The sequence below is a fragment of the Lampris incognitus genome, chromosome 6 (genome assembly GCF_029633865.1).
Source record: "Lampris incognitus isolate fLamInc1 chromosome 6, fLamInc1.hap2, whole genome shotgun sequence".
Classification (NCBI taxonomy): Eukaryota; Metazoa; Chordata; class Actinopteri; order Lampriformes; family Lampridae; genus Lampris; species Lampris incognitus.
The window spans coordinates 18,735,969-18,758,179 of record NC_079216.1 but is presented as its reverse complement, the minus strand read 5'-3'; the positions used below and the strand labels follow the sequence as shown (position 1 = coordinate 18,758,179).

Below are 22,211 nucleotides of genomic sequence, written 5' to 3'. Positions count from 1 at the left end.
TCATTTTGAAAGTCTCTCTACTGATTGATTCTTCACTGATTTTCATGGCCCACAAAAGCCTGACTCTTGGCAAAATAACATTTCGGGTGTCCGGGTAGCATAGCAGTCTATTCTGTTGGTTACAAACACAGGGCTCGCCGGTTTGAATCCCCGTGTTACCTCCAGCTTGGTCGGGTGTCCCTACAGACACAACTGGCTGTGTCTGCAGGTGAGAAGCCAGATGTGAGTATGTGTCCTGGTCACTGCACTAGCGCCTCCTCTGGTCGGTCGGGGCGCCTGTTCTGGAGGGGGGGGGGACTGGGGGGAATAGCGTGATCCCCCCACGCGCTATGTCCCCCGGGCGGAAGTCCTCGCTGTCAGGTGAAAAGAAGTGGCTGGCGACTCCACATGTATCGGAGGAGGCATGTGGTAGTCTGCAGCCCTCCTCGGACCGGCAGAGGGGGTGGAGCAGCGACCGGGACAACTTGGAAGAGTGGGGTAACTGGCCAAGTACAACTAGGGAGAAAACAGAAAAGGGGGGGGGGGATAAAATAAAATTCCATCCCATAATTTCAACTTTCCTGGCTTTCCCTGAGAAGATAAACACAATTTTCTTCCTCCTGAAACAGTTTGTCTTTTGATACTTGACTTCCATCCATCCATTATCTAAACCGCTTATCCTGCTCTCAGGGTCACGGGGATGCTGGAGCCTATCCCAGCAGTCATTGGGCGGCAAATGGGGAGACACCCTGGACAGACCGCCAGGCCGACTGGAGAGATTTTCACATAGGTAACCAAAATAAAACACAAATACACACAAAACACACACAGCCGCCCTGTGGGCAGAGGTTTTTTTTTATAACAGGCTGAGTATGTGGGACAGAAATGATCAATAAATGAACACGGCGAGTCTTCCTTCTTGTGATGGTTCATTGATATCTCCTGGTCCTCCATCAACCCCTGAATGAAAAGAAAAAACTTTTTGCCTTGCCCTCCCCAAGGCTGGATTATGGACCGGGCATGCTGGGCGAGTGCCCTGGGGCCCCGGACCACGAGGGCCCCCAAAAGGTCAGGGGTATTGTGTTTGCGTATAGTAGGGATCCCCAATTATACCCTACAAGGGATGTTTGTTTCCAACCCTGTGACGCGATACAGGGCCCAAGCTAGTTTCTATTTATGCGGGGGCCCCAAGCTACAGTCTCTACTGATGCAGGGCTCCAAGCTACAAAGTCTCTATTGATGTGGGGCCCCAAGCTACAGTCTCTACTGATGCAGGGCTCCAAGCTACAAAGTCTCTATTGATGCGGGGCCCCAAGTTACTGTCTCTACTGATGTAGGGCTCCAAGCTACAAAGTCTCTATTGATGCAGGGGCCCCAAGCTACAGTCTCTACTGATGCAGGGCTCCAAGCTACAAAGTCTCTATTGATGCGGGGCCCCAAGCTACAGTCTCTACTGATGCAGGGCTCCAAGCTACGAAGTCTCTATTGATGCAGGGGCCCCAAGTTACAGTCTCTACTGATGTAGGGCTCCAAGCTACAAAGTCTCTATTGATGCAGGGGCCCCAAGCTACAGTCTCTACTGATGCAGGGCTCCAAGCTACAAAGTCTCTATTGATGCAGGGGCCCCAAGCTACAGTCTCTACTGATGTAGGGCTCCAAGCTACAAAGTCTCTATTGATGCAGGGGCCCCAAGCTACAGTCTCTACTGATGCAGGGGCCCCAAGCTACAGTCTCTCCTGATGCAGGGCCCCAAGCTACAAAGTCTCTATTGATGCGGGGCCTCAAGCTACAGTCTCTACGGATGCAGGGCCCTAAGTTTTACAGTTTTTTTTATAGCTTTTTTAGTTTTACATTTAACAATGTTTAGTATTGTTTGCATAGCCTATCTGACGGGGCAGAGGGGGGGGGCAATGGACGTGCGTGCCCCGGGGCCCCCTGGTGGGTTAATCCGGCCATGGCCCTCCCTCATTAGGAAAGTCAAGGGTCAGGGTGTCAGGGTCAGCTGCAGAACAGCGTCTCTGGCACTTGTAGGTGTCCGGGGTCTTGGTGAAGGATCAGGTCAGTGGTTAGAGAGCCTAAGGCGGGCAGGAACTCGAAACCGCCGATAACCTTTTCGAGAAAAAAAACCACCGGTGATCATCTCCCCAAACACCGACGTCAGTATACTTGATATGAACGCTTTCCTCTCGGTTACGTCCCTCCACGCTGCCGGGGGGGGGGGGGGCAGAGAGAGTATGGGGCAGCTGCTACCAGAGCTGGCTATTATGGAAATTGAGCTCATTTCGTTGTCTTTAAAATCTGCATGATCGATCATAAAGATGAAGAAACCAGTTCAACAACTCTTCCTTCAAAAGTATTCATCTTTCCATGGTGGTGAGGGAGTTCCCCCAGTTCTCGGGGTCAACACTAAATCAAGATAAGGGTTATAGTAGGACTATGATTAGAGTTAAGGTTAGGGTTAAGGGTGGTGTTTAGGGCCAGAGTTGGGGGGGGGGGGTAAACATTAAAATGTTCATTTCAGGGTGTCCGGGTGGTGTGGTGGTCTATTCCGTTGCCTACCAACACAGGGATCGCCGGTTCGAATCCCCGTGTTACCTCCGGCTTGGTCAGCCATCCCTACAGACACAATTGGCCGTGGGTGGGAAGCCGGATGTGGGTATGTGTCCTGGTCGCTGCACTAGTGCCTCCTCTGGTTGGTCGGGGCGCCTGTTCGGAGGGGGAACTGGGGGGAATAGCGTGATTTTATGTTATTTTTATTTTTAGGGCAATAAAAATAACATAAAAAATACATGGATGGTATTGAATGATATTATTAAAAATAAAAAGGGGAAAACTGGATACCCAAATTTCTTCCTAACCAAAAATAATAAAACTATCAACGATATGGCCTTAATTGCTAATGAATTCAATTTTTTTTTTTTTGGTGTTGGTCCTGGTTTGGCGGGGGAGATTGCAAGCACTGGCTGTAGAAATGACGTGGCAAGTAAAGATGTACAGCTAAAAGAATCTTTGTTTTTAAAGGGAACAGATGAAAAAGAAATTACTGACATTGTCAAAAGATTTAAGAGTAAGAAGTCAACAGACTGCAATGGTATTGAAATGTCACTAGTTAAAGATATTATTGAGTGTGTGGTGAAACCTCTTACATATATATGCAATCAATCTCTGAAATTGGTGTTTTTCCATGTAAAATGAAAACAGCTAAAGTCATACCCATATAGTATAAGGCTGGTGATAGACACACACTCTCAAATTATAGACCTGTTTCTTTGCTTTCACAATTCTCTAAAATACTGGAAAAAAATATTCTACTCAAGGTTGGATGACTTTATCACAAAACATAATGTACTGTGTGAACAACAATATGGATTTAGACCAAATAGGACTACATCATCTGCACTCATTTATTTTGTGGAAGAGATAACAACTGCTATAGAAAAGAAAGAATATGCTGTAGGAGTATTCTTAGATCTAAAAAAAAAAAGCATTTGATACAGTTGACCATGACTTATTATTAATAAAACTACAAAAATATGGAATCAGAGGAGTAGCTGTTTCTTGGCTATCCAGTTACCTAAATAATAGGAACCAGTATGTGCAAATTAATAATTATAAATCACAATTAATGATGGTTAAGTGTGGAGTTCCTCAAGGCTCAGTGTTGGGGCCATTGTTGTTTATTTTGTACATTAATAATATATGTGAGGTTTCAAAAGCACTAAAAATACATTTATTTGCAGATGACACAAACCTACTTTGCAGTGAGGACAACTTGGAACAACTATTGGATACAGTAGAAAATAAATGGAAGAAACTAAAGAATTGGTTTGATTCAAATAAACTAACACTAAATCTAAGCAAAACGAAATTCATAATATTTGGGAATTGGTCAACAAACTCAAACAAGAAGCTCATGATAAATGATGTAGAAATCGAAAAAGTGTCGGAATTTCTTGGAGTAATAATAGACAATAAATTATGTTGGAAACCACATATAAAGTATATTAAAACAAAAATATCAAAGTCAATTGCAATATTCTATAAAGCCCAAGATCTCCTGCATCAACCAGCACTATACACCTTGTACTGCTCCTTCATACTTCCATACATCACCTACTGTGTGGAAGTGTGGGGGAACACTTATAAAACAAACACAGATCCAATTTTCATCCTTCAAAAGAGAGCCATAAGAATTGTAAACAAAACCACTTACAGAGAGCTTACAAACCCACTCTTTATCAAACCGAAAGCACTAAAATTTAAGGATTTGGTTGACTTCTAAACAATTCAAATCATGTACAGAGTAAAAAATCAGCAGTTACCAAACAGTGGTCGAAAGTTGTTCCGAAGGAGGGAAAGTAAACATGATCTCAGAGGAATATGTATATTCAAAAAACAACTAGTGAGGACAAATGCAAAACGTCATTGTATATCAATCAAAGGAGTCAATCTGTGGAACAACTGTAAAAAATAAATGAAGATGTGTATATCAATAAGTAAGCTTAAACAACTCTTTAAAAACAACATATTGAACAGATATAGGATGGATGAACAAAGAGGTGGACTGGAATAACATGACATGATACATGACGTGTACGGTGCCTTGTTTGACTTGTGCCGTTTTATTTTGATCTCTATGCATTGGCATTTCTTTTCTTTTTTCCACTTTTGTTTTGTCTTGAAAGTTTTGTTTTGGTTTGGTTTATTGATAAAGTATAAGAAAGGGGTAGGACCAGAAAAGTTCTTTACTTCATCCTACGCCCTTTTCGAACATGTATTACTTGTGTTATTACAGAGTTTGCAAAATATGTTCACTATTATTTCCATTTGTTCTTGTATTCCTGCCTGTGTATTTTATTTGTTATTTTAGCATGTTCGAAATAAAATCAATCTCAATCAATCTTAATCCTCCCCCACGCTACGTCCCCCTGGCAAAACTCCTCACTGTCAGGTGAAAAGAAGCGGCTGGTGAGTCCACATGTATCGGAGGAGGCATGTGGTAGTCTGCAGCCCTCCCTGGGTTGGCAGAGGGGGTGGAGCAGCAACTGGGATGGCTCGGAGAGTGGGGTAACTGGCCAAGTGCAATTGGGGAGAAAAGGGGGGGGGATCATTTCAGAAATGGTTAAGGTGGCATCATCCGGGTGGAGTGGCATATAAACAGGGAGTCCTAGTGATGAAGCCAGTCTGAGTACAGACTGTACCCAGCTCTGTGCCCCGCCAACCAACTGTGAAGCATCCAACCATGTGATGTTGGGACCAACTACAGATGGGGGAGGTCTACTAACAGCTTGTGACTTGGTGGGCTGTTCGCACCAGGTGCCTGAACACACTGCACCACACAAACACAACACAAATGCATGTTTTTGTTGGTCTCTAGTTTGAAAAGCATACTGCCCCCTTAAGAGCTTTATCAATGACAGGATGGTCCATCTACTCTACAGTCCCTAACCGCCACCCGGCCACCTTCTCTCACACCTTACCTGAGTCTGGGGAGGAGGTGAAGGGGCAGGGAGACGTTCAGATGTGGGTTCCCGGCCAGTCTCAGATGGGTGAGGCCCTGAAGAGCCTCCAAGGAGAGGGAGGACAAGTGGTTGGAGGTCAGGTCTCTAGAGGAGATGTTGGATGGAAGGAGTAGAGGGTTGCAAGTCAACTACGGCCATATTGTTTGTCATCGTACATATAGATACTGTAATGCTGAGCACAGCAGCAATAATAACCCTATCATGGCGGTCACAAATGTCTTCACAGGACAAATATGAGCCAAAAAAAAAGACAAATGGACAATTTAAATTAAGAAGAGCAATGACAGAAATAAGCAAACAGTATACAGGGTTGTATACAGGTATTTTTTTTCACAGAGCAAGTCTCTGATCATTGCTCTGTCAAAATTAGACTGTATAATAAACCAGCCCCTCCTCCATCCTTCATACCACCTTTCATCCACGATTACAACACCTCCTCACAACACATCAAGGTCACACCAACACGAAACCTACAACCGGACAGATCCTGACCCTGTTGTCACTTCTTCCCAAAAGCAACCCCATTTTCCGCAATCCAGTAATCCAGATTCATCACTCACAGTGATCTGAGTTCCCTCATCTCTGGGAAGGTACTGCTCCAGACCTCATGTATGGCGTTATGACCCAGATCTCTGAGAGGAGAAGAGGAAGACACAGGAGTCTCACATTTGGACAGTTAAGACTGGGGTATTGATAACTATGTAATAGACATGATGAAATATTGAAAGGCCATACAAGTAAAACAATAAAAACATAATAGTTGTTTACATTTTACGAATCTTCTGGCAACTGCTGAAGCTGGGTAGACTCTGAATCTGGTTATGAGACAGGTCCCTATAGACAGATAGCAGGTAAACCTTAGACATGGTCCAGATGTGCTCTTAAAAAATGTGTGAGCAGCACATAAAGTCCTCCCAGACTGAAGAGGTCACTTAGTGGAGTGATGAAACGTGTCTGTCAATAAAGGTCATATCCAGATGACCTGATTCAACCTTCTCTGACATAAAGTCCTACAAACCCCAATTCCAATGAAGTTGGGACGTTGTGTAAAACATGAATAAAAACAGAATACAATGATTTGCAAATCCTTTTCGACCTATATTCAGTTGAATACACTACAAAGACAAGATACTTAATGTTCAAACTGATCAACTTTATTGTTTGTTGCAAATATTCACTCATTTTGAATTTGATGCCTGCAACACGTTCCAAAGAAGCTGAGACAGGGGCAACAAAAGACTGGGAAAGTTGAGGAATGCTCAAAAAACACCTGTTTGGAACATTCCACAGGTGAACAGGTTAATTGGAAACAGGTGAGTGTCACGATTGGGTATAAAAGGAGCATCCCCGAAAGGCTCAGTCGTTCACAAGCAAGGATGGGGCGAGGTTCACCACTTTGTGAACAACTGCGTGAGCAAATAGTCCAACAGTTTAAGAACAACATTTCTCAACGTACAACTGCAAGGAATTTAGGGATTTCGTCATCTACAGTCCAAAATATCATAAAAAGATTCAGAGAATCCGGAGAAATCTCTGCACGTAAGCGGCAAGGCCGAAAACCAACACTTGAATGCCCGTGACCTTCGATCCCTCAGGCGGCACTGCAGTAAAAACCCACATCATCCTGTAAAGGATATTACCACGTGGGCTCAGGAACACATGGGAAAACCATCGTCAGTTAACACAGTTCGTCGCTACATCTACAAGTGCAAGTTAAAACTCTCCCATGCAAAGCGAAAGCCATATATCAACAACACCCAGAAACGCCACCGGCTTCTCTGGGCCTGAGCTCATCTGAGATGGACTGACGCAAAGTGGAAAAGTGTGCTGTGGTCTGACGAGTCCACATTTCAAATTGATTTTGGAAATCATGGACGTCGTGTCCTCCGGGCTAAAGAGGAAAAGGACCATCCAGATTGTTATCAGCGCAAAGTTCAAAAGCCAGCATCTGTGATGGTATGGAGGTGTGTTAGTGCCCATGGCATCATGGGTAACTTGCACATCTGTGAAGGCAGCATTAATGCTGAAAGGTACATACAGGTTTGGAGCAACATATACTGCCATCCAAGCGACGTCTTTTTCAGGGACATCCCCGCTTATTTCAGCAAGACAATGCCAAGCCACATTCTGCATATGTTATAACAGCATGGCTTCGTAGTAAAAGAGTGCGGGTACTAGACTGGCCTGCCTGCAGTCCAGATCTGTCTCCCATTGAAAATGTGTGGCGCATTATGAAGCACAAAATACGACAACGGAGACCCCGGACTGTTGAGCAACTGAAGTCGTACATCAAGCAAGAAAGGGAAAGAATTCCACCTACAAAGCTTCAACAATTAGTGTCCTCAGTTCCCAAACGCTTATTGAGTGTTGTTAAAAGGAAAGGTGATGTAACACATTGGTGAACATGCCCCTGTCCCAGCTTTTTTGGAATGTGTTGCAGGCATCAAATTCAAAATGAGTGAATATTTGCAAAAAAAACAATAAAGTTTATCAGTTTAAACATTAAATATCTTGTCTTTGTAGTGTATTCAATTGAGTATAGGTGGAAAAGGATTGGCAAATCATTGTATTCTGTTTTTATTTACGTTTTACACAACGTCCCCACTTCATTGGAATTGGGGTTTGTATTTCTGAGGTGTGAAAACTTGAACCGCAACTAAAACTCATTCTGATTCAGTAAAAATTATGAAAACGGTGGGGGGGGGGGATTGAGAGACACTAAAGTCCATTCAGCTCAAATAAAACAAGAGTACAGTGGACAGATGGACACTCACAGATGCTGGAGGTTGGGTAGGTTCTCACAGAAGGTGCTGGGGATGCTTGTAATGCAGGTACCTGTGATGGTGCTGGATGAAGACATTTCTTCATCAGTAAGATAACAGTTCCCAGCTACAACTTTGTAATCTCTTTTAAAATTTCATTAAACCTTTATTTCATCTAGAAGTACCAAAAAAAACAAAAACAAAACAAACGGATTTTCGGGAGAAATTTGCTCGAGAAAACGAGCCCATGAAACTCCCCATGGAAAACAATACTCAGGAGATTCTTTGAAATCTTGTAATAACATTAACAATAATACTAATAATAATAATGACAATAAACCTTATTTATATTGCACGTTTCAAAACAAAAAGGTGCTTTTCCATAAGGGTAAAAATTGAATACAGACAAGCAAACGATGGGGAATGTGAGCAAATTTGACAAATAAGTGTTAAGAACACCAGGGCGACAGAGCTACTGACTATATCGGTGAATAAAAGCTTTTCCATAAAAGTGGGATTATAGAAGAGATTTAAAAGACGCCGCTGAGTTTACCAGTCTTATCTCTGGGCAATCGCTCCAGAGCTTTGGGGCCCTGACAGAGAAAACACCGTCGCCCTTTGGTTTTAATCTGGACTTGGGGACAGTGTGCAGGGCTCCGTCTGAAGATCACAGGCTGCTTTTTTTTTTTTGCTCGTAGGGAGTTATAGGGTCATTAACATAGCTGGAGGCCAGCCCCAGCCGAGCCTTTAAAGTTATCAATAACATTTTGAAATTGATCCAACAATGAAGCGGCAGCAGATGTGAAGATGCTAAAATAGGAGTGATGTGCTCCCTTCTTTTCTGGTGCGTTCACCCCAAACGTGACGCCAAACATTGGCACAGAAAAGTCAGTGGAAAGAGACGATATAACACAACTTGGTGCTGGTTCGCCCCAAGACATGAGAAATGAAAGGGGCTGAAAAATGTTCAACTCAAATGAATCAATAGGCTTAAAGCTCAGCTACTAGAAAGTCCCTCCCTCTCAGAGTCCTTAGGGGACAGAGGGACTTGGTCATGGATCCCATGAAGATCCATAGGTTCACTTTGGAAAATGTCGCCTTGCTGTTTTGTCAACTTCAAACATACTAGATTGATACCATGCTCGAGCGTACATTTACTGGGTAAGATGCTACTGTGCTAAAGTTAGCACGATAATGTTAGCTCGGTAGCCACCATTTAAGCAAACCTCCTGATGATATCACCAAATTATCTTCACATTATTCATGCTGTCTTTGCTTTATCTGTGTGAACAGAGAATCTATATTTGACTCTCTGTTTCAGGTGTCATTTGAAAGCAGTTAATAGACTTGCTGCTGCATTTCACAGAAGCTGTAGATGATATAGAGATTTATGACCTAAGTGAGTTGCAGTAGTCTGGATGAGTAGACATGAGGGCATGGATTACTTCCTTCAGGTCAACATGTGATGAAAATAAAATAGACTTTATTGTGTTGAGGCTTCACAACTGACTAAAACAAGATTGAACGGCCCTTTTGACTCGTTTGTCAAAATTAAGTTCGGGGTCAAAAAACTACCCCTAGGTTTTAGGACAAAGGTTCCAGATCAAGAGACCTTGGTGAACAGCATTTAGACCATTGGACACTAAAACCCAACATTGAAACCAACACTAATAAAACCCTTTCGTAGACAGTGACAGTTCCTCTCAGCAGGGTGTCACAAAAACCACCGGTCAGAGATGGGGAGAACGGTCGCTTGAGAGCTTCTATTGCTGAGTTTCTACGTATTCTACTACAAGGACCACATGGTCCTGTCTCGCTCAGTAGACTCAATAATAGTAGAATAGAAAGACCGTGGCACTAACAGTACCAGGTTTGGGGTTTCCATTCCCTGTGTAGGGGAATAGGAAGAGCATGACACTTAGACTGATAATTTGGGGAACGGTTCCTCCTGTAAAGTTCATTAAGTAGAACTTGGCACCAACACTGCCAAGACTAGCGGGGTCCATTACTCCTGGACTCACCCATGGTGAAACGTTAGCTTCATCGTCTGATAGCACTGAATTGAGGCGTTGCAGTATTGAGGCACATTTACATGAAGACATAAAGGCTGACATGTGAATGAGGAGAGGTTGGCTGCCGGGGTCTGGGTTTGGTCCCTAACATAGCCAACCAAAGGACTTACAGACTCTCCAGCTGGTTTGTTCCAGTCAAGTCTGGGAGTGCTGAGATGTCCGCAGCTCCACTCAGAGATCTACCAGCAGAATGAAGAAGACACAAAATATTCAAAAGTTGTCTTTTTTTTAACACTTTAATCCAAAGTGACATACACCTGAGAGTTAATATGACACAAGCAAGGATCTAGTCAGGAGACAACAACGCAAGTAAGTGCCAAAAAACTACGTTCAAGTCTAACAGGACATAGATGTCAAGAGGCAGTGCACAAAGGCAATGCATAGGGTGCAAAGAAGCGTTTTTTTCTCCCATTTTTCTTGTGGCATAGTGGTTAGCGCGGTCCCCTCACAACAAGAAGGTCCTGGGTTCGAGCCCCAGGGTAGTCCAACCTTGGGGTCATCCTGGATTGTCCTCTGTGTGGAGTTTGTATGTTCTCCCCATGTCTGCGTGGGTTTCCTCTGGGTGCTCTGGTTTCCTCCCACAGTCCAAAGACATGTAGGTCAGGTGAGCGGCCATACTAAATTGTCCCTAGGTGTGAATATGTGTGTGTGTGTGTGTGTGTGTGTGTGTGTGTGTGTGTGTGTGTGTGTGTGTGTGTGTGGGCCCTGTGATGGACTGGCAGCCTGTCCAGGGTGTCTCCCCACCTGCCGCTCAGTGGCAGCTGGGATAGGCTCCAGCATCCCTTGACCCTACGTTGGATAAGCGGTTTGGATAATAGATGGATGATTTTTTTTAAAGATAGATTTTTGAGTTTATTTGAATATTAAATCACAATAAAATGTTAACCTAAGTCTACACAAGACAAGAAAACTCCATCTCGAGACAAACAAAACATAGTTTAAGTTTATAAGATGTGACATGATGGGTCAGTTTTCAAAATGCCACCTTTCCATTCTAGAGAGATTAATGTTACCTGGTATCCATGATTCATTATGAAAAATATTAATTCTTCCGAATCAGAGTAACAACATGTGTGTGCACATCTGTATCTACATGTCAAAATATCTAAATATCTAATTAGTCAAGTAAAGGATTAAGACATGACAGGTATCTTTAAGTACAGAGCATAAACAACTATTTAATATCTGCAAATAGTGGCATTTGACTATAAGGTGTTCACACATTTGGCATTGTACTTGTAAGAAACATACAGGGGGATACTGGCCACAGTAAGGTTCCCCTTCATGCCTTCATTTTACCAGTACAGGCGTCACTTCTCCAAGTGTTGGCTATTTTATGATTACTTTTTACACACAAAAGACAATCTCCAGGCATTTTATTGTGCTTGATATATGCTCTACATACATCTTAGGCTTTGTTCAGTCTTCTGATTTTTGCCCTTCTTTCTCATCCACTTTGGTTGAAGCCAGATTTTACGATTAACCATCCATGACAGGCGGTCAGTAAAACTACTCGGATGAAGACTTAAGGGTGACTTACAGCGTCTGAAGCTGAGTGAGTTGCTGAAAGGCCGACTCTCCGATGAACTGAACAGGATTGTTCTGGATGTTTCTGCAGGATAACAATCATAGCATGGCTGTCACCCGCTAGCCGTGAAATGATGCATAATGGCTGCTATCAGGTAAAAAAAACTTAAGTAAAAGTAAAAGTAAAGTAAAAAAAACATATAGCTTTTGAGTGTATGCATGTTTTGTTTTTGTAATTTCCCCCAAATTAAAGCATCAAAATTCCATGCCATTTAAGTTTCAGTTTCATTTCTTTTCTTCCTCTTTAAAAACAATGTCATCTCACCGTTTGACAACAGCGAAATGTGAAACACATTCAAGCTAATCCTGGTAAATGATCAGAGTTGTGCACATAGCTACCTACATTGTTTCCAGGTAAGGGTTCCCGGTGAAGACTTGGTCTGGGATGGCTCCAATGTTGTTGCTGACAAGACTTCTGCAATGTAAAGTTTCAAAGACTTGGTGCAACCAAGGCACAAAGGTTTGTTTGTGATGCATCTGTCTATCAGGAATTTGATAACCTCATTGGTAAATGATGGCACAGTGTTCTCATTTATTTATTTCAGGATATGATATGTGGGCATTTCTTTGGGAACAAAACTCTTCATGTACTCGATTTTCAACATCACTAAATTTGCCGAGCCAAAAGTTAATTTACCCTTTTTGTGATTCATGTGAACATCATTGTAAACATGTTTAATTTCCGTAACTCTACTCTTATAAAAGCATTGTTTAGCTGATGCTCATATCCAGAGGGACTTACCACAAGTGGATTAGACCTTAAGTACCAGATAATCAACATTACAAGCAATGCTGATTAAGGACGTCAAGAGTCAATGAGAAACCCGACAACAGATGCAGCAAACACTGACGTGGCACTTACGGTTAAAGAGATATGAGTCAGAGAAACAGAAGTAGATATAGTAAGTATTTTCATTTGAAGTGTGAGAGTGAGATATTTTAAAGACTCACAGTTCCCTGAGGCTGGGGAGGTCTCTGATAGCTGTCGGAAAGGTGCCCAGTCTGTTGAAGCTCAGGTCTCTAGATAGATAGATAGGTTGATTATTAGCCACACGACCAAGGCCAGTGGAATTTGTTTTCGGTACAATATGTAAAATCTCTGCAGCACAATACATATATGGACAACAGCAGACATATTATCATGAAACAATACAGTGATACAGAACATATGACACACAACCACATACAATAGGTGAATGATACATATGCATAAGCATACATAGGCCAGCGGTGTGTGAGGAAGGGACAAGAGGGAGGAATTCAGAGTCTTGATAGCTAGGAGGAAAAAGCTGTTTGTGAAGTGTTTAGTCTTAGTGGATAGAGACCTATAATGCCTCCCTCAGGAAAGGAGCTGGAAGAGGTCATGATCAGGGTGTGAGGGGTCAGAGATGAACTTCTTTGCTCGCTTTACAGTCCGGTGAGTATGTAGAGATTCAGCTGAGGGGAGTGGGTTGCCTATGATTTCGGATGCCGTGTTGACAATCCGCTGCAGTTTTTTCCATGTTTGACTGTCCTGCTGCCATCCCATACTGTAATAGAAGATGTGATGATGGACTCGATGATGGCTGAGTAGAACAGAATGAGAAGTTGATGCTTGATGCGAAATTTTTTGAGCTGCCTAAGGAAGTAAAATCATTGAGCATTTGCAATTTTGTGTTCAGCGTTAGCTTCCCACTTCAGGTTATTGCCGATGTATGTTCTGAGGAATGTAAAAGAGTCAATGGTGGTGATGGGATCTCCGTCTATTTGTATGGGTATTTTAGGATTCAGTTCCTGGGTTTTGGCAGTGTTAAGCAGTGTTAAGCAGGAGGCCATTGTTTGTGCAACAAGTGACAGCTTGGTCTACTTCAGTGCGGTACTAGGTTTCATCATTGTTAGCGATGAGGCCTACAATGGTTGTGTCATCTACGCATTTTATTATTTTCACAGAACTGTCCATAGATGTTGAGTGAATGGTGTAAAGTGAGAAGAGCCAAGGGGAGAGAACACAGCCCTGAGGAGCTCCTGTACTGAGGGTAAAAGGGTGTGAGGTTAGGTTATTAACCTTCACCCTTTGTAGTCTGTTCCACAGGAATCCAGTGGCACATGGCTGGGTCAATGTTCATGTCCAAGAGTATGGTAAAGAGTTTGAGTCGGTTGATGGAGTTAAAGGTAAAACTAAAGTCTATGAACAGGATGGGTGTGTAGGTGTTTTGTGATTCCAGGTGTTGCAGGACATGGTGGAGGGCTATGCTAACTGCATCCTCAACAGACCGGTTGGCTTGATAGGCAAATTGATATGGATCCATCATTGGGGAGGTGCAGCATTTCAAGTATGACAGAATGATGCGCTCAAATGGTTTCATGGCCGCAGATGTTAGAGCAACTGGTCTGAAGTCATTGAGGCAGTTGATCTTTGAGGACTTTGGCACTGGAAAGATTGTAGAGTTTGAAGCACTGTGGGGACTGTACATTGGCGTAGAGAAGCATTAAATATGGTGGTAAATACTGGGGCCAGCTGATCCGCACAGTAGCTCAGCAAAGCGATCCCATCTGGCCCTGCTACTTTCCTGATGTTCAGCTTCTTGAATGTAGCTCTCACCTCATCCTCCTGGATGCATAAGGGTGATATTGGAGTGGGAATAGGGGGATGGCTGGCAGAACAGGTTTTTCAAACCTTGCATAAAACTCATTTAATTCATCTGGGAGGTTAGGGTCATTATCTGGAGGGGAGCAGGTTTATTTTTTGCAGTCTGCCATGTCCTTAAGTTTTTTTCCATATTGATCTGGAGTTATTGGATGAGAATTGTTGTTCCAAATATAAGTTGTGTGTTGCAACACACAACTTATATTTGGCTTGACTGTATTGATCCCTGTCTCCATTTTTGTGCATCCAGTTCCTTTTTTTGTGTGGGAGGTGTAATTCTTCGAAGAAAGAGGTTTTTTTTCTCCATAGAACGTTATTGTTTTTGTAGGGATGCACATTTCCTCGGAGAACTTGATGCATGACGTCACTGTGTCAGTGAGTTCATCGAGGGAGTCGTAAGCTGCACTAAATATATTCCAAATTACTACAAAAACACATATATACAACATATATTTTAAAAAAAAATCACTGTCCAAGAGAGCAAACGTCAGCCAGGATGACTGTCGGAACTGCCGGCCTGCATGGGCTAGCAGTTAGCTTAGCCTGCCACACTCCCACATCCTGTCAGACTGCCCCCAGTGTTTCCTCTTGGTGGACAGCTCCGGGCAGGGCCGCGGTCCTCAGGCCCACAGGACGCAGCAGAACAAGCTCCCCCAGCCGATCCAGTGCCAGCTCTTCCAGTCATCAGACCAAGACACAAACCCAGACGCAGATGTGGACAAAGACGCTGCATGGACAGTACTGGGTGAGGCTGCCCCAAACGGAAGTTCGTGCCGTCATACATATGGTAAACATCCGGAATTGAGATGTAGCAGTGATCCAATATTTTGTTTTCTCTGCTATGGCAAGTGACTTGTTGCTTGTAGTTGGGGAGTTCGGGAGATAGGTTCATATGGTTGAAATCACCTACCACGACGATAGATGTGTCAAAGTTAACGTTTTCAATAGAGGAGATATGTTGTGAGGGTTTGCTAATGGCTGTATTAGTGTTAGCTTGTGGAAGAACATCTACACATGGAAAGATGATGATGATGATGATGATGATGAAGATAATGATAAATAGCTTGCTATACTAATACTTACAATAATATTTACATGTATTATCATAAAAAAGTATTACTATTGTAATACTACAAATGAAATTAACACATACCACTACCAATTCTGCTACTACAACTGCTGCTTGTGACTGCTTCTACTGCTACTACTAATGACAATAAAGATGATGGCAATGATCATGATGAAAATTTTGCTTACAACAATACAAATAAATATTGTTCTAAAAAGTATTACTATTATTATAGTGATGTAAATTATTCTAATACCATTACCAATACTACTACTAATACTGACTGCTACTACTAATAAGAATAAAAAAATAATAATAATAAAATAATAATAATGGTAATAATAAAAATAATTAAAAATAATGTTAGCAAGCTAAGCTCGAAATAAAACTTTACAGACAACATACAGTAATGTTCTTACATTACTGTAAGAACATTACTGTGTAATACATGAGAAAAGCCTGTGTAATACATGAGAAAAGCTGAACAGAAATTGAAAACACCACTAAAGGTATAAAGTAAAAAGGCAGGCACATACAACTAAGATGAAGTGGGTCAAGTAAAATAATATAAAATTATTTCAGCAAAAAACGTCTTAAAAAGCAGTGTCTTTTAAAACAGAAGATCAGCTTTCCACAGGCAGAGCTGTCAGGATGGCGTTGTCAGGTCACCTTTGGGTTTTGGGCTTACTCTTACTGATGACTTCGCTCAGTCAGGATGGGATAAAGGACCAGCGATGTGGCTCGGAGGTCGAGCAAGGTCTTAGTAAAACCTTAGAACTGATTTCTGGTCGAGGTAGTATGGCTGTGCCATATGGTGTGTGTTTAGCCTGCAGACAAGCAGAGAATAAATTTTGGGCAAGCTTCTCACAAGCTTATCAGCTGAACCTTCCTGTCATAAATCTCCCTCCTTTGTTCTGGTCTTCTTGAAACTTTTAGAGGGTTTGCTGCAGAGTTTCAGCCAGCTTCTCTCGTCACTCTAACCGCCCCCCAAAACACACACCAATCAGACCATTTCACACACTGCTACTTCCTGTTCGTAAACACGCCATGTCTGGGAATGAGCAGCTAGCGACGGCCCTGACAAAGTGCACCGGTTAGTCATAAACCAAATATCCTTCCAGGACTGTGCTCCACAGGAGCCCATTGTACCGACTGATAGAAAGAGTCTGATCCAGTGGATGTACTTCAAGGAATATAAAACATCTGCGAAAAGAAACTTTGTTCAAGTAAGGGGGTGGGGGGGCTGATTGTGAATAGAGAGAAAACATATCCAAAGCTGACTGGTCTTTGCTGTCGGGGCCCCGGGCCTCATCTGAGGAGCTCCGAGTCGGTATAACCTCTCAAATCCCGTCTTCTATTACAACAAGGCCTTTCTGAAGAAGACTGAAGAGGTCCCTTAGATGAGTGACGAAGCGTTTCTCTCTCAATAAACGTTGTGTCCAGATGAACGGCTTCAACTTTCTGTGACTTTCTGTGTTGTTTATCAGTTTTGTTTTGGCCTTGTCTGTTATTTATTTATTTGTTTATCTATTTATTATTTATTCTATTTTTCCCTCTCTCTGTAACTGGGAAATTATCATTATTATTATTATTATTATTATTATTATTAGTGTTGTTGTTGTTGTTATATTAACTTATCTAATTATTTAATTTTTAAAAAAATTGATTTTACTAGTTCCTTAATTTTACACCACTTTGAAATTTAATTTTCAAAAGTTCTTGATAATAATAATAATAATAATAATAATAATAAAACTGAAAAAAACTGTTGAAATATAAAGACCTTGAAATCAAGATTGAACGAATGTGGGGAAGGAAAACCACAACAATACCAGTAGTGATAGGAGCCCTGGGACTTGTAAAAAAAGAGATGGAGAAATACACCCAACGGATCCCGGGTAACATCAGAATACAAGAACTACAGAAGATCGCACTACTTGGAACATCTCATATCCTAAGAAAGGCACTATCCATCAAATAGACTTCTGCCTCATTCTAACCCTAGGCCCAAGGAATCGGCCCAGTTATAATGTTGTATTATGGCATGAAGTTAAAGGAAATTTGTATTATAATAATAATATTAATAATAATAATAATACTGGCACATAGTTAACACAAATAGCTGATTCAAAGTCATGAATTGTGTTCAAAATAACTTATCCACTATTTGATAAAAGCCTACCTGACTAATTGATTGACAGCACTGAAAACAAATGAGAAGAAATAAACATTCCTTATTAATCCCCCCTGTGACAATGTCTAATGGCCCTTCTCAAAAGACTGAGGGTTACTTAAAGTCTCTGGATGATATCAAAAGAAATGTACAGATGTCCTCTGCAAAAGTAAATTTAGGTGTTAAATGATGACCCTCAGACTACGCTTATGTTTCCAAAATTAATATAACTCTTCTGCAAGTAAATTCTGCTAATAAATATCTCAGGATGCAGAAAAGTGATGTCACCATCCCAGAAAGAAGCCTGATTAAATTGAATTAGTCATCTGCGTTCGTCTATACAACACTTGGCCTTCCTCTTCATGTGTGTATGTCTGCAAAGAAACAAAGAGACCGCAAGCGGATCTATCTTGTATAGGTCTACGTAGTAATAGGCCAATCTAGATAAATGCCAGCCAGATGCATTATGGTGTAAAGCCCCCACACACTGTACCTTCATGTGTAGATACCCCTCTGATGCCAGTTTCAGAATTTAAAAAAAGAAAACTAAGAAATCAACAGTTATCTGCTCCATAATTTCCTTTCTAACATGGGCCAGATATTTCAATGTCATTACCGCCGAATCAGAACTACATTCTTTTTCACTAGCCAAGTGAGTTTGCATATGCAAGAAGTCTGACTTTGTGGGATGTGCATGTGAAACCCATGTGATGCTATATAACAATGTAAAGTTGAATATCCTGCATTTGCGCTCCCCCTCCCCACCTTAAACAGCAGAAAAATAAGGGTTCTCTGTCTTATGGGGGACGTCCCGCTGCCTAAAAGGGGCTTTTTGGGGTACCGCATCCAAACAGCCAGGAAAACATGTGCGTCCTAAATTGAGGGTAATTGTCAGAGGTCTGTGCCGTGACCACACAGTCTGCGATCCACCAGATGAGCCCGCCCAAGGGCCTTTTGAACTGCGGTGGTGGCACTTAGGGGCGAACCCAGCGAGTTTTCCTGTAAAGCCAAATTCAAAGTGCCTCTGTGGGCACGTATCCATGCATGCTCGCTGGAGAGAGCAACACACCTGCCCAGTCTCTGAGCTTATCTCACCCATTTTGTTTTTCCATCTACAACATTATTTCTTATCCATCTCACTTTCAAGATGCCAAATGTCAATTTCGGGAGGAAAGCCACCCCGGTGAAGTTCATGAAATAGTTCTGAAATCTTAAAGTTTAGATGCAAACTTATACAAAAAAAAAATGCATACCTGAAAAAGATTTTTTTCTTAAATTCAGTAAAAATTCAAACAGAAATGGAATGATAATAGATCATTTAAGAGAGAAAACAGAGGAAATGACGGCAAAAGCAGTCTTGTCTTTGTGCAAACTGAGACATTCACGAGCTCACCAACACATTTCAGGTGACTGCCTTTATAAATGTGGCCTACTTCCTCGAACAAAACGTGGCTGCTGTCTGCTCATTCCACTTAGCATCACCTTTTGCTGCTGTCATTAAGGTCAAAGGGCAACTCACAGAGTCTCTAGGCTGTGCAGACCATCAAAACACCTCTTCCCCAAAGCATGGATCTGGTTGTCATGAAGATGCCTAGGTTTGGGGGCGACAGGTACGGTTAATGGGAGAGCGAGGCAAGTGTACATTTCATAGACTGCTGTCTGTAAATAGGTTCTCTCACACACACACACACACACACACACACACACACACACACACACACACACACACACACACACACACACACACACACACACACACACACACACACACACACAAACACACGTGTGCTTTAGAGAACATACATTGACAGACAGACAGACATTTTGTTAGATAGATAGATAGATAGATAGATAGATAGATAGATAGATAGATAGATAGATAGATAGATAGATAGATAGATAGATAGATAGATAGATAGATAGATAGATAGATAGATAGATAGATAGATAGATAGATAGATAGATAGATAGATAGATAGATAGATAGATAGACTCACAGACAGACAGACAGACAGACACAGACAGACAGATAGATAGATAGATCGATAGACAGACAGATAGATAGATTGATAGATAGGAAATAAAGGTCTTCTGTCAGACATTTGATACAAATAATTGATCCTGTACATGTAAATGGTGTGCTGAGGGAATCTCAGGACCTTTGGGTTCTTAAACTCAGTGGTGAACATCTGTTGTGTAATATAAAACAACATTATCAAGGGTAAGAAAAGAGCATTTTGCGCTCCCTTTCATGAGCAGATTGGTTTTCTTCCTATAATAGCATACCATTGCTAACATTTCAGCCGGGCACTCGGTCATCTCTGAAGTCGAGAATGTTTACTCACAGCACCACGAGGTGTCTGAGGGACTCAAACGCTCTGTCCGGGATGTGGGTGATCTTGTTGAGGGCGAGGGTCAGAGCCTGAAGCTTTGGCAGGCTGGCAAGAGCGAGGACAGGCACCTCTGTAAGGGCGTTGTCATCCAGCCACAGGTGACGCAAGGATGGGAGTCCCTTAAAGGAGGCTGCAGGCAAATAAGTGATGAAGTTGGCATCCAGATGCCTGGCAGGAGCAGAGAGCAAAGAAACGTTTAATCGGATCATTTTAATAGTAGTGGATTTAAGATGTGTACAAAATCTAGGTTAGAAATGAGAATAACAGTGTGGTCCTCTTTGGCTCCATGGGTAGAATCTAGCCCTGCCAGGGTTCGGGGCTCTATTCCCAGTGAAGCTCAATAACAAGAGTGTTACACTAACACTGCCAAGGTTAAAGGAACTGACTTGAACTTTTGGGACAAACTGAGACAAGTAAAATGATTTCACATATGCACTGTTTTATTCTTTTGTCTATTGTTTTAGGAGAAACATGTTACATGTTAGGACTCAGTGTGACAGCGTCTCATCAAGATGGACATATTTTACAACATATTTACGCATAATCTTGGTTTGGCCAGATTGTATTAATGTAGAATACCACAGCACCATGCAGCTCAATCCTCTTGTTCATTCATTGTCGCGTCAGTCAGGGAGGTCTATGCATTCTTTTGGTGTATGGTAGTAATTTATGGTGTTGATGTGCACTTAAGGGCCATAGCTGGCTAACAAAGGGTCCTGGCAAAACCACAAGCAGGCATCTTGCACGTGCCCCCCCCACTCCCCCACATGCACATGCACATGCGCACACACACACACACACACACACGCACACACACACACACACACACACACATTTACAATGTGTGAAATGGCAAATGAGATTGGCATACCTAAACATCAATGAACGCTGTTTATTCTGGGACGAGACATTAGCAGAAAAAAGTAATTGAAATGCTAACGACAGCAGATTATATAAACATGGTCTGAGGTGCCACAAGGCTCAATGTAAGGACCACTTGTTTTTCAACTGATACATCGTGTAGATGCATGTGTGTGTGTGTGTGTGTGTGTGTGTGTGTGTGTGTGTGTGTGTGTGTGTGTGAGAGACAGCGAGCGAGAGAGAGAGAGAAAGTATGTAAATGTGTGTGTTGAGGCCTTTATGGATTAGAGGATACAAGCGGGCCTTCAGTAAGCCCCTGACAGCCTGCAAAAAATGCACAGCTAAAGCTGTATGGGGTTTTTGTGTGTGTATGTATATGTATGTGTATTTGTAAGTGTGTGTGTGTGCCTGTGTGTCTGCAAGTACTCTTATACTCCTATCCTGATGAGGACTAACTACCCTCTCAAGCTGAGAAAAAAGACACTTTATTTGGCATTGTGTATACATGCAACGAAATCCCTCCCTGCATTTAACCCACCCTATACTAGGAGCAGTGGGCAACTGCCACGCAGCGCCTGGGGACCAACTCCAGTTCTTCTTGCCATGCCTTGGTCAGGGGCACAGACACAAGTATTAACCCTAACATGCATGTCTTTTTTGTTGCTAACATTGCAGTTCTTTTTACAGTAAGGAAGTTTCATTGGGCTTCCCCAAGACAGGGGGCTAATTTAGGGCGAGAGTATAAACCGCATTCCATTCCAAGTCCAAAGTTTGGGAACTCTTAACTGGTAAATCATAATTATATTCTGTGTGTGTGTTCTAGTAGTCGAGCTTGGAGAAAATGGGAGAAACATGGACGCCACTGAGAAATGGATGTTTGTGTGGCCGGTAAGGGGCATTTGGCAAAGTTAGCCATTTAGTTTGCATAAAATGTTAGCACCTGTATGCACAATTTAAAACAAACGACGCTGAAAAATAAGCTTGATTTCTGCTGCTCGAAACTACTTTACCACAGGAGTTTTTACTTGCCCCTTGGGAACAATACTTCCAAACAGTGGGAAAATAAACCAGAGTTACTGCACAACATTAAAATGAAAATATAGCTTAATGTCACATATGGTCTGTCTATCATCAAGTCAAATGTATAAATTCTTAAATGAAGGCAGA

General features: G+C 42.1%; 1 protein-coding gene across 1 annotated transcript in view; it reads right to left on the bottom strand.

Moving 5' to 3' along the window:
• Nucleotides 1-22,211, bottom strand: part of LOC130114477 (leucine-rich repeat-containing G-protein coupled receptor 5-like) — a 39,190-nt gene that overhangs the window by 2,642 nt on the left and 14,337 nt on the right. The window contains exons 5-14 of the mRNA XM_056282356.1: nucleotides 20,136-20,351; nucleotides 19,310-19,381; nucleotides 12,874-12,942; nucleotides 12,266-12,337; nucleotides 11,876-11,947; nucleotides 10,446-10,514; nucleotides 8,276-8,347; nucleotides 6,270-6,335; nucleotides 6,062-6,133; nucleotides 5,460-5,585 (exon numbers count right to left, since the gene is read on the bottom strand). Of these exons, the coding sequence (XP_056138331.1) occupies nucleotides 5,460-5,585; nucleotides 6,062-6,133; nucleotides 6,270-6,335; nucleotides 8,276-8,347; nucleotides 10,446-10,514; nucleotides 11,876-11,947; nucleotides 12,266-12,337; nucleotides 12,874-12,942; nucleotides 19,310-19,381; nucleotides 20,136-20,351 (906 nt within the window). The remainder of the gene's footprint in view (nucleotides 1-5,459; nucleotides 5,586-6,061; nucleotides 6,134-6,269; nucleotides 6,336-8,275; nucleotides 8,348-10,445; nucleotides 10,515-11,875; nucleotides 11,948-12,265; nucleotides 12,338-12,873; nucleotides 12,943-19,309; nucleotides 19,382-20,135; nucleotides 20,352-22,211) is intronic.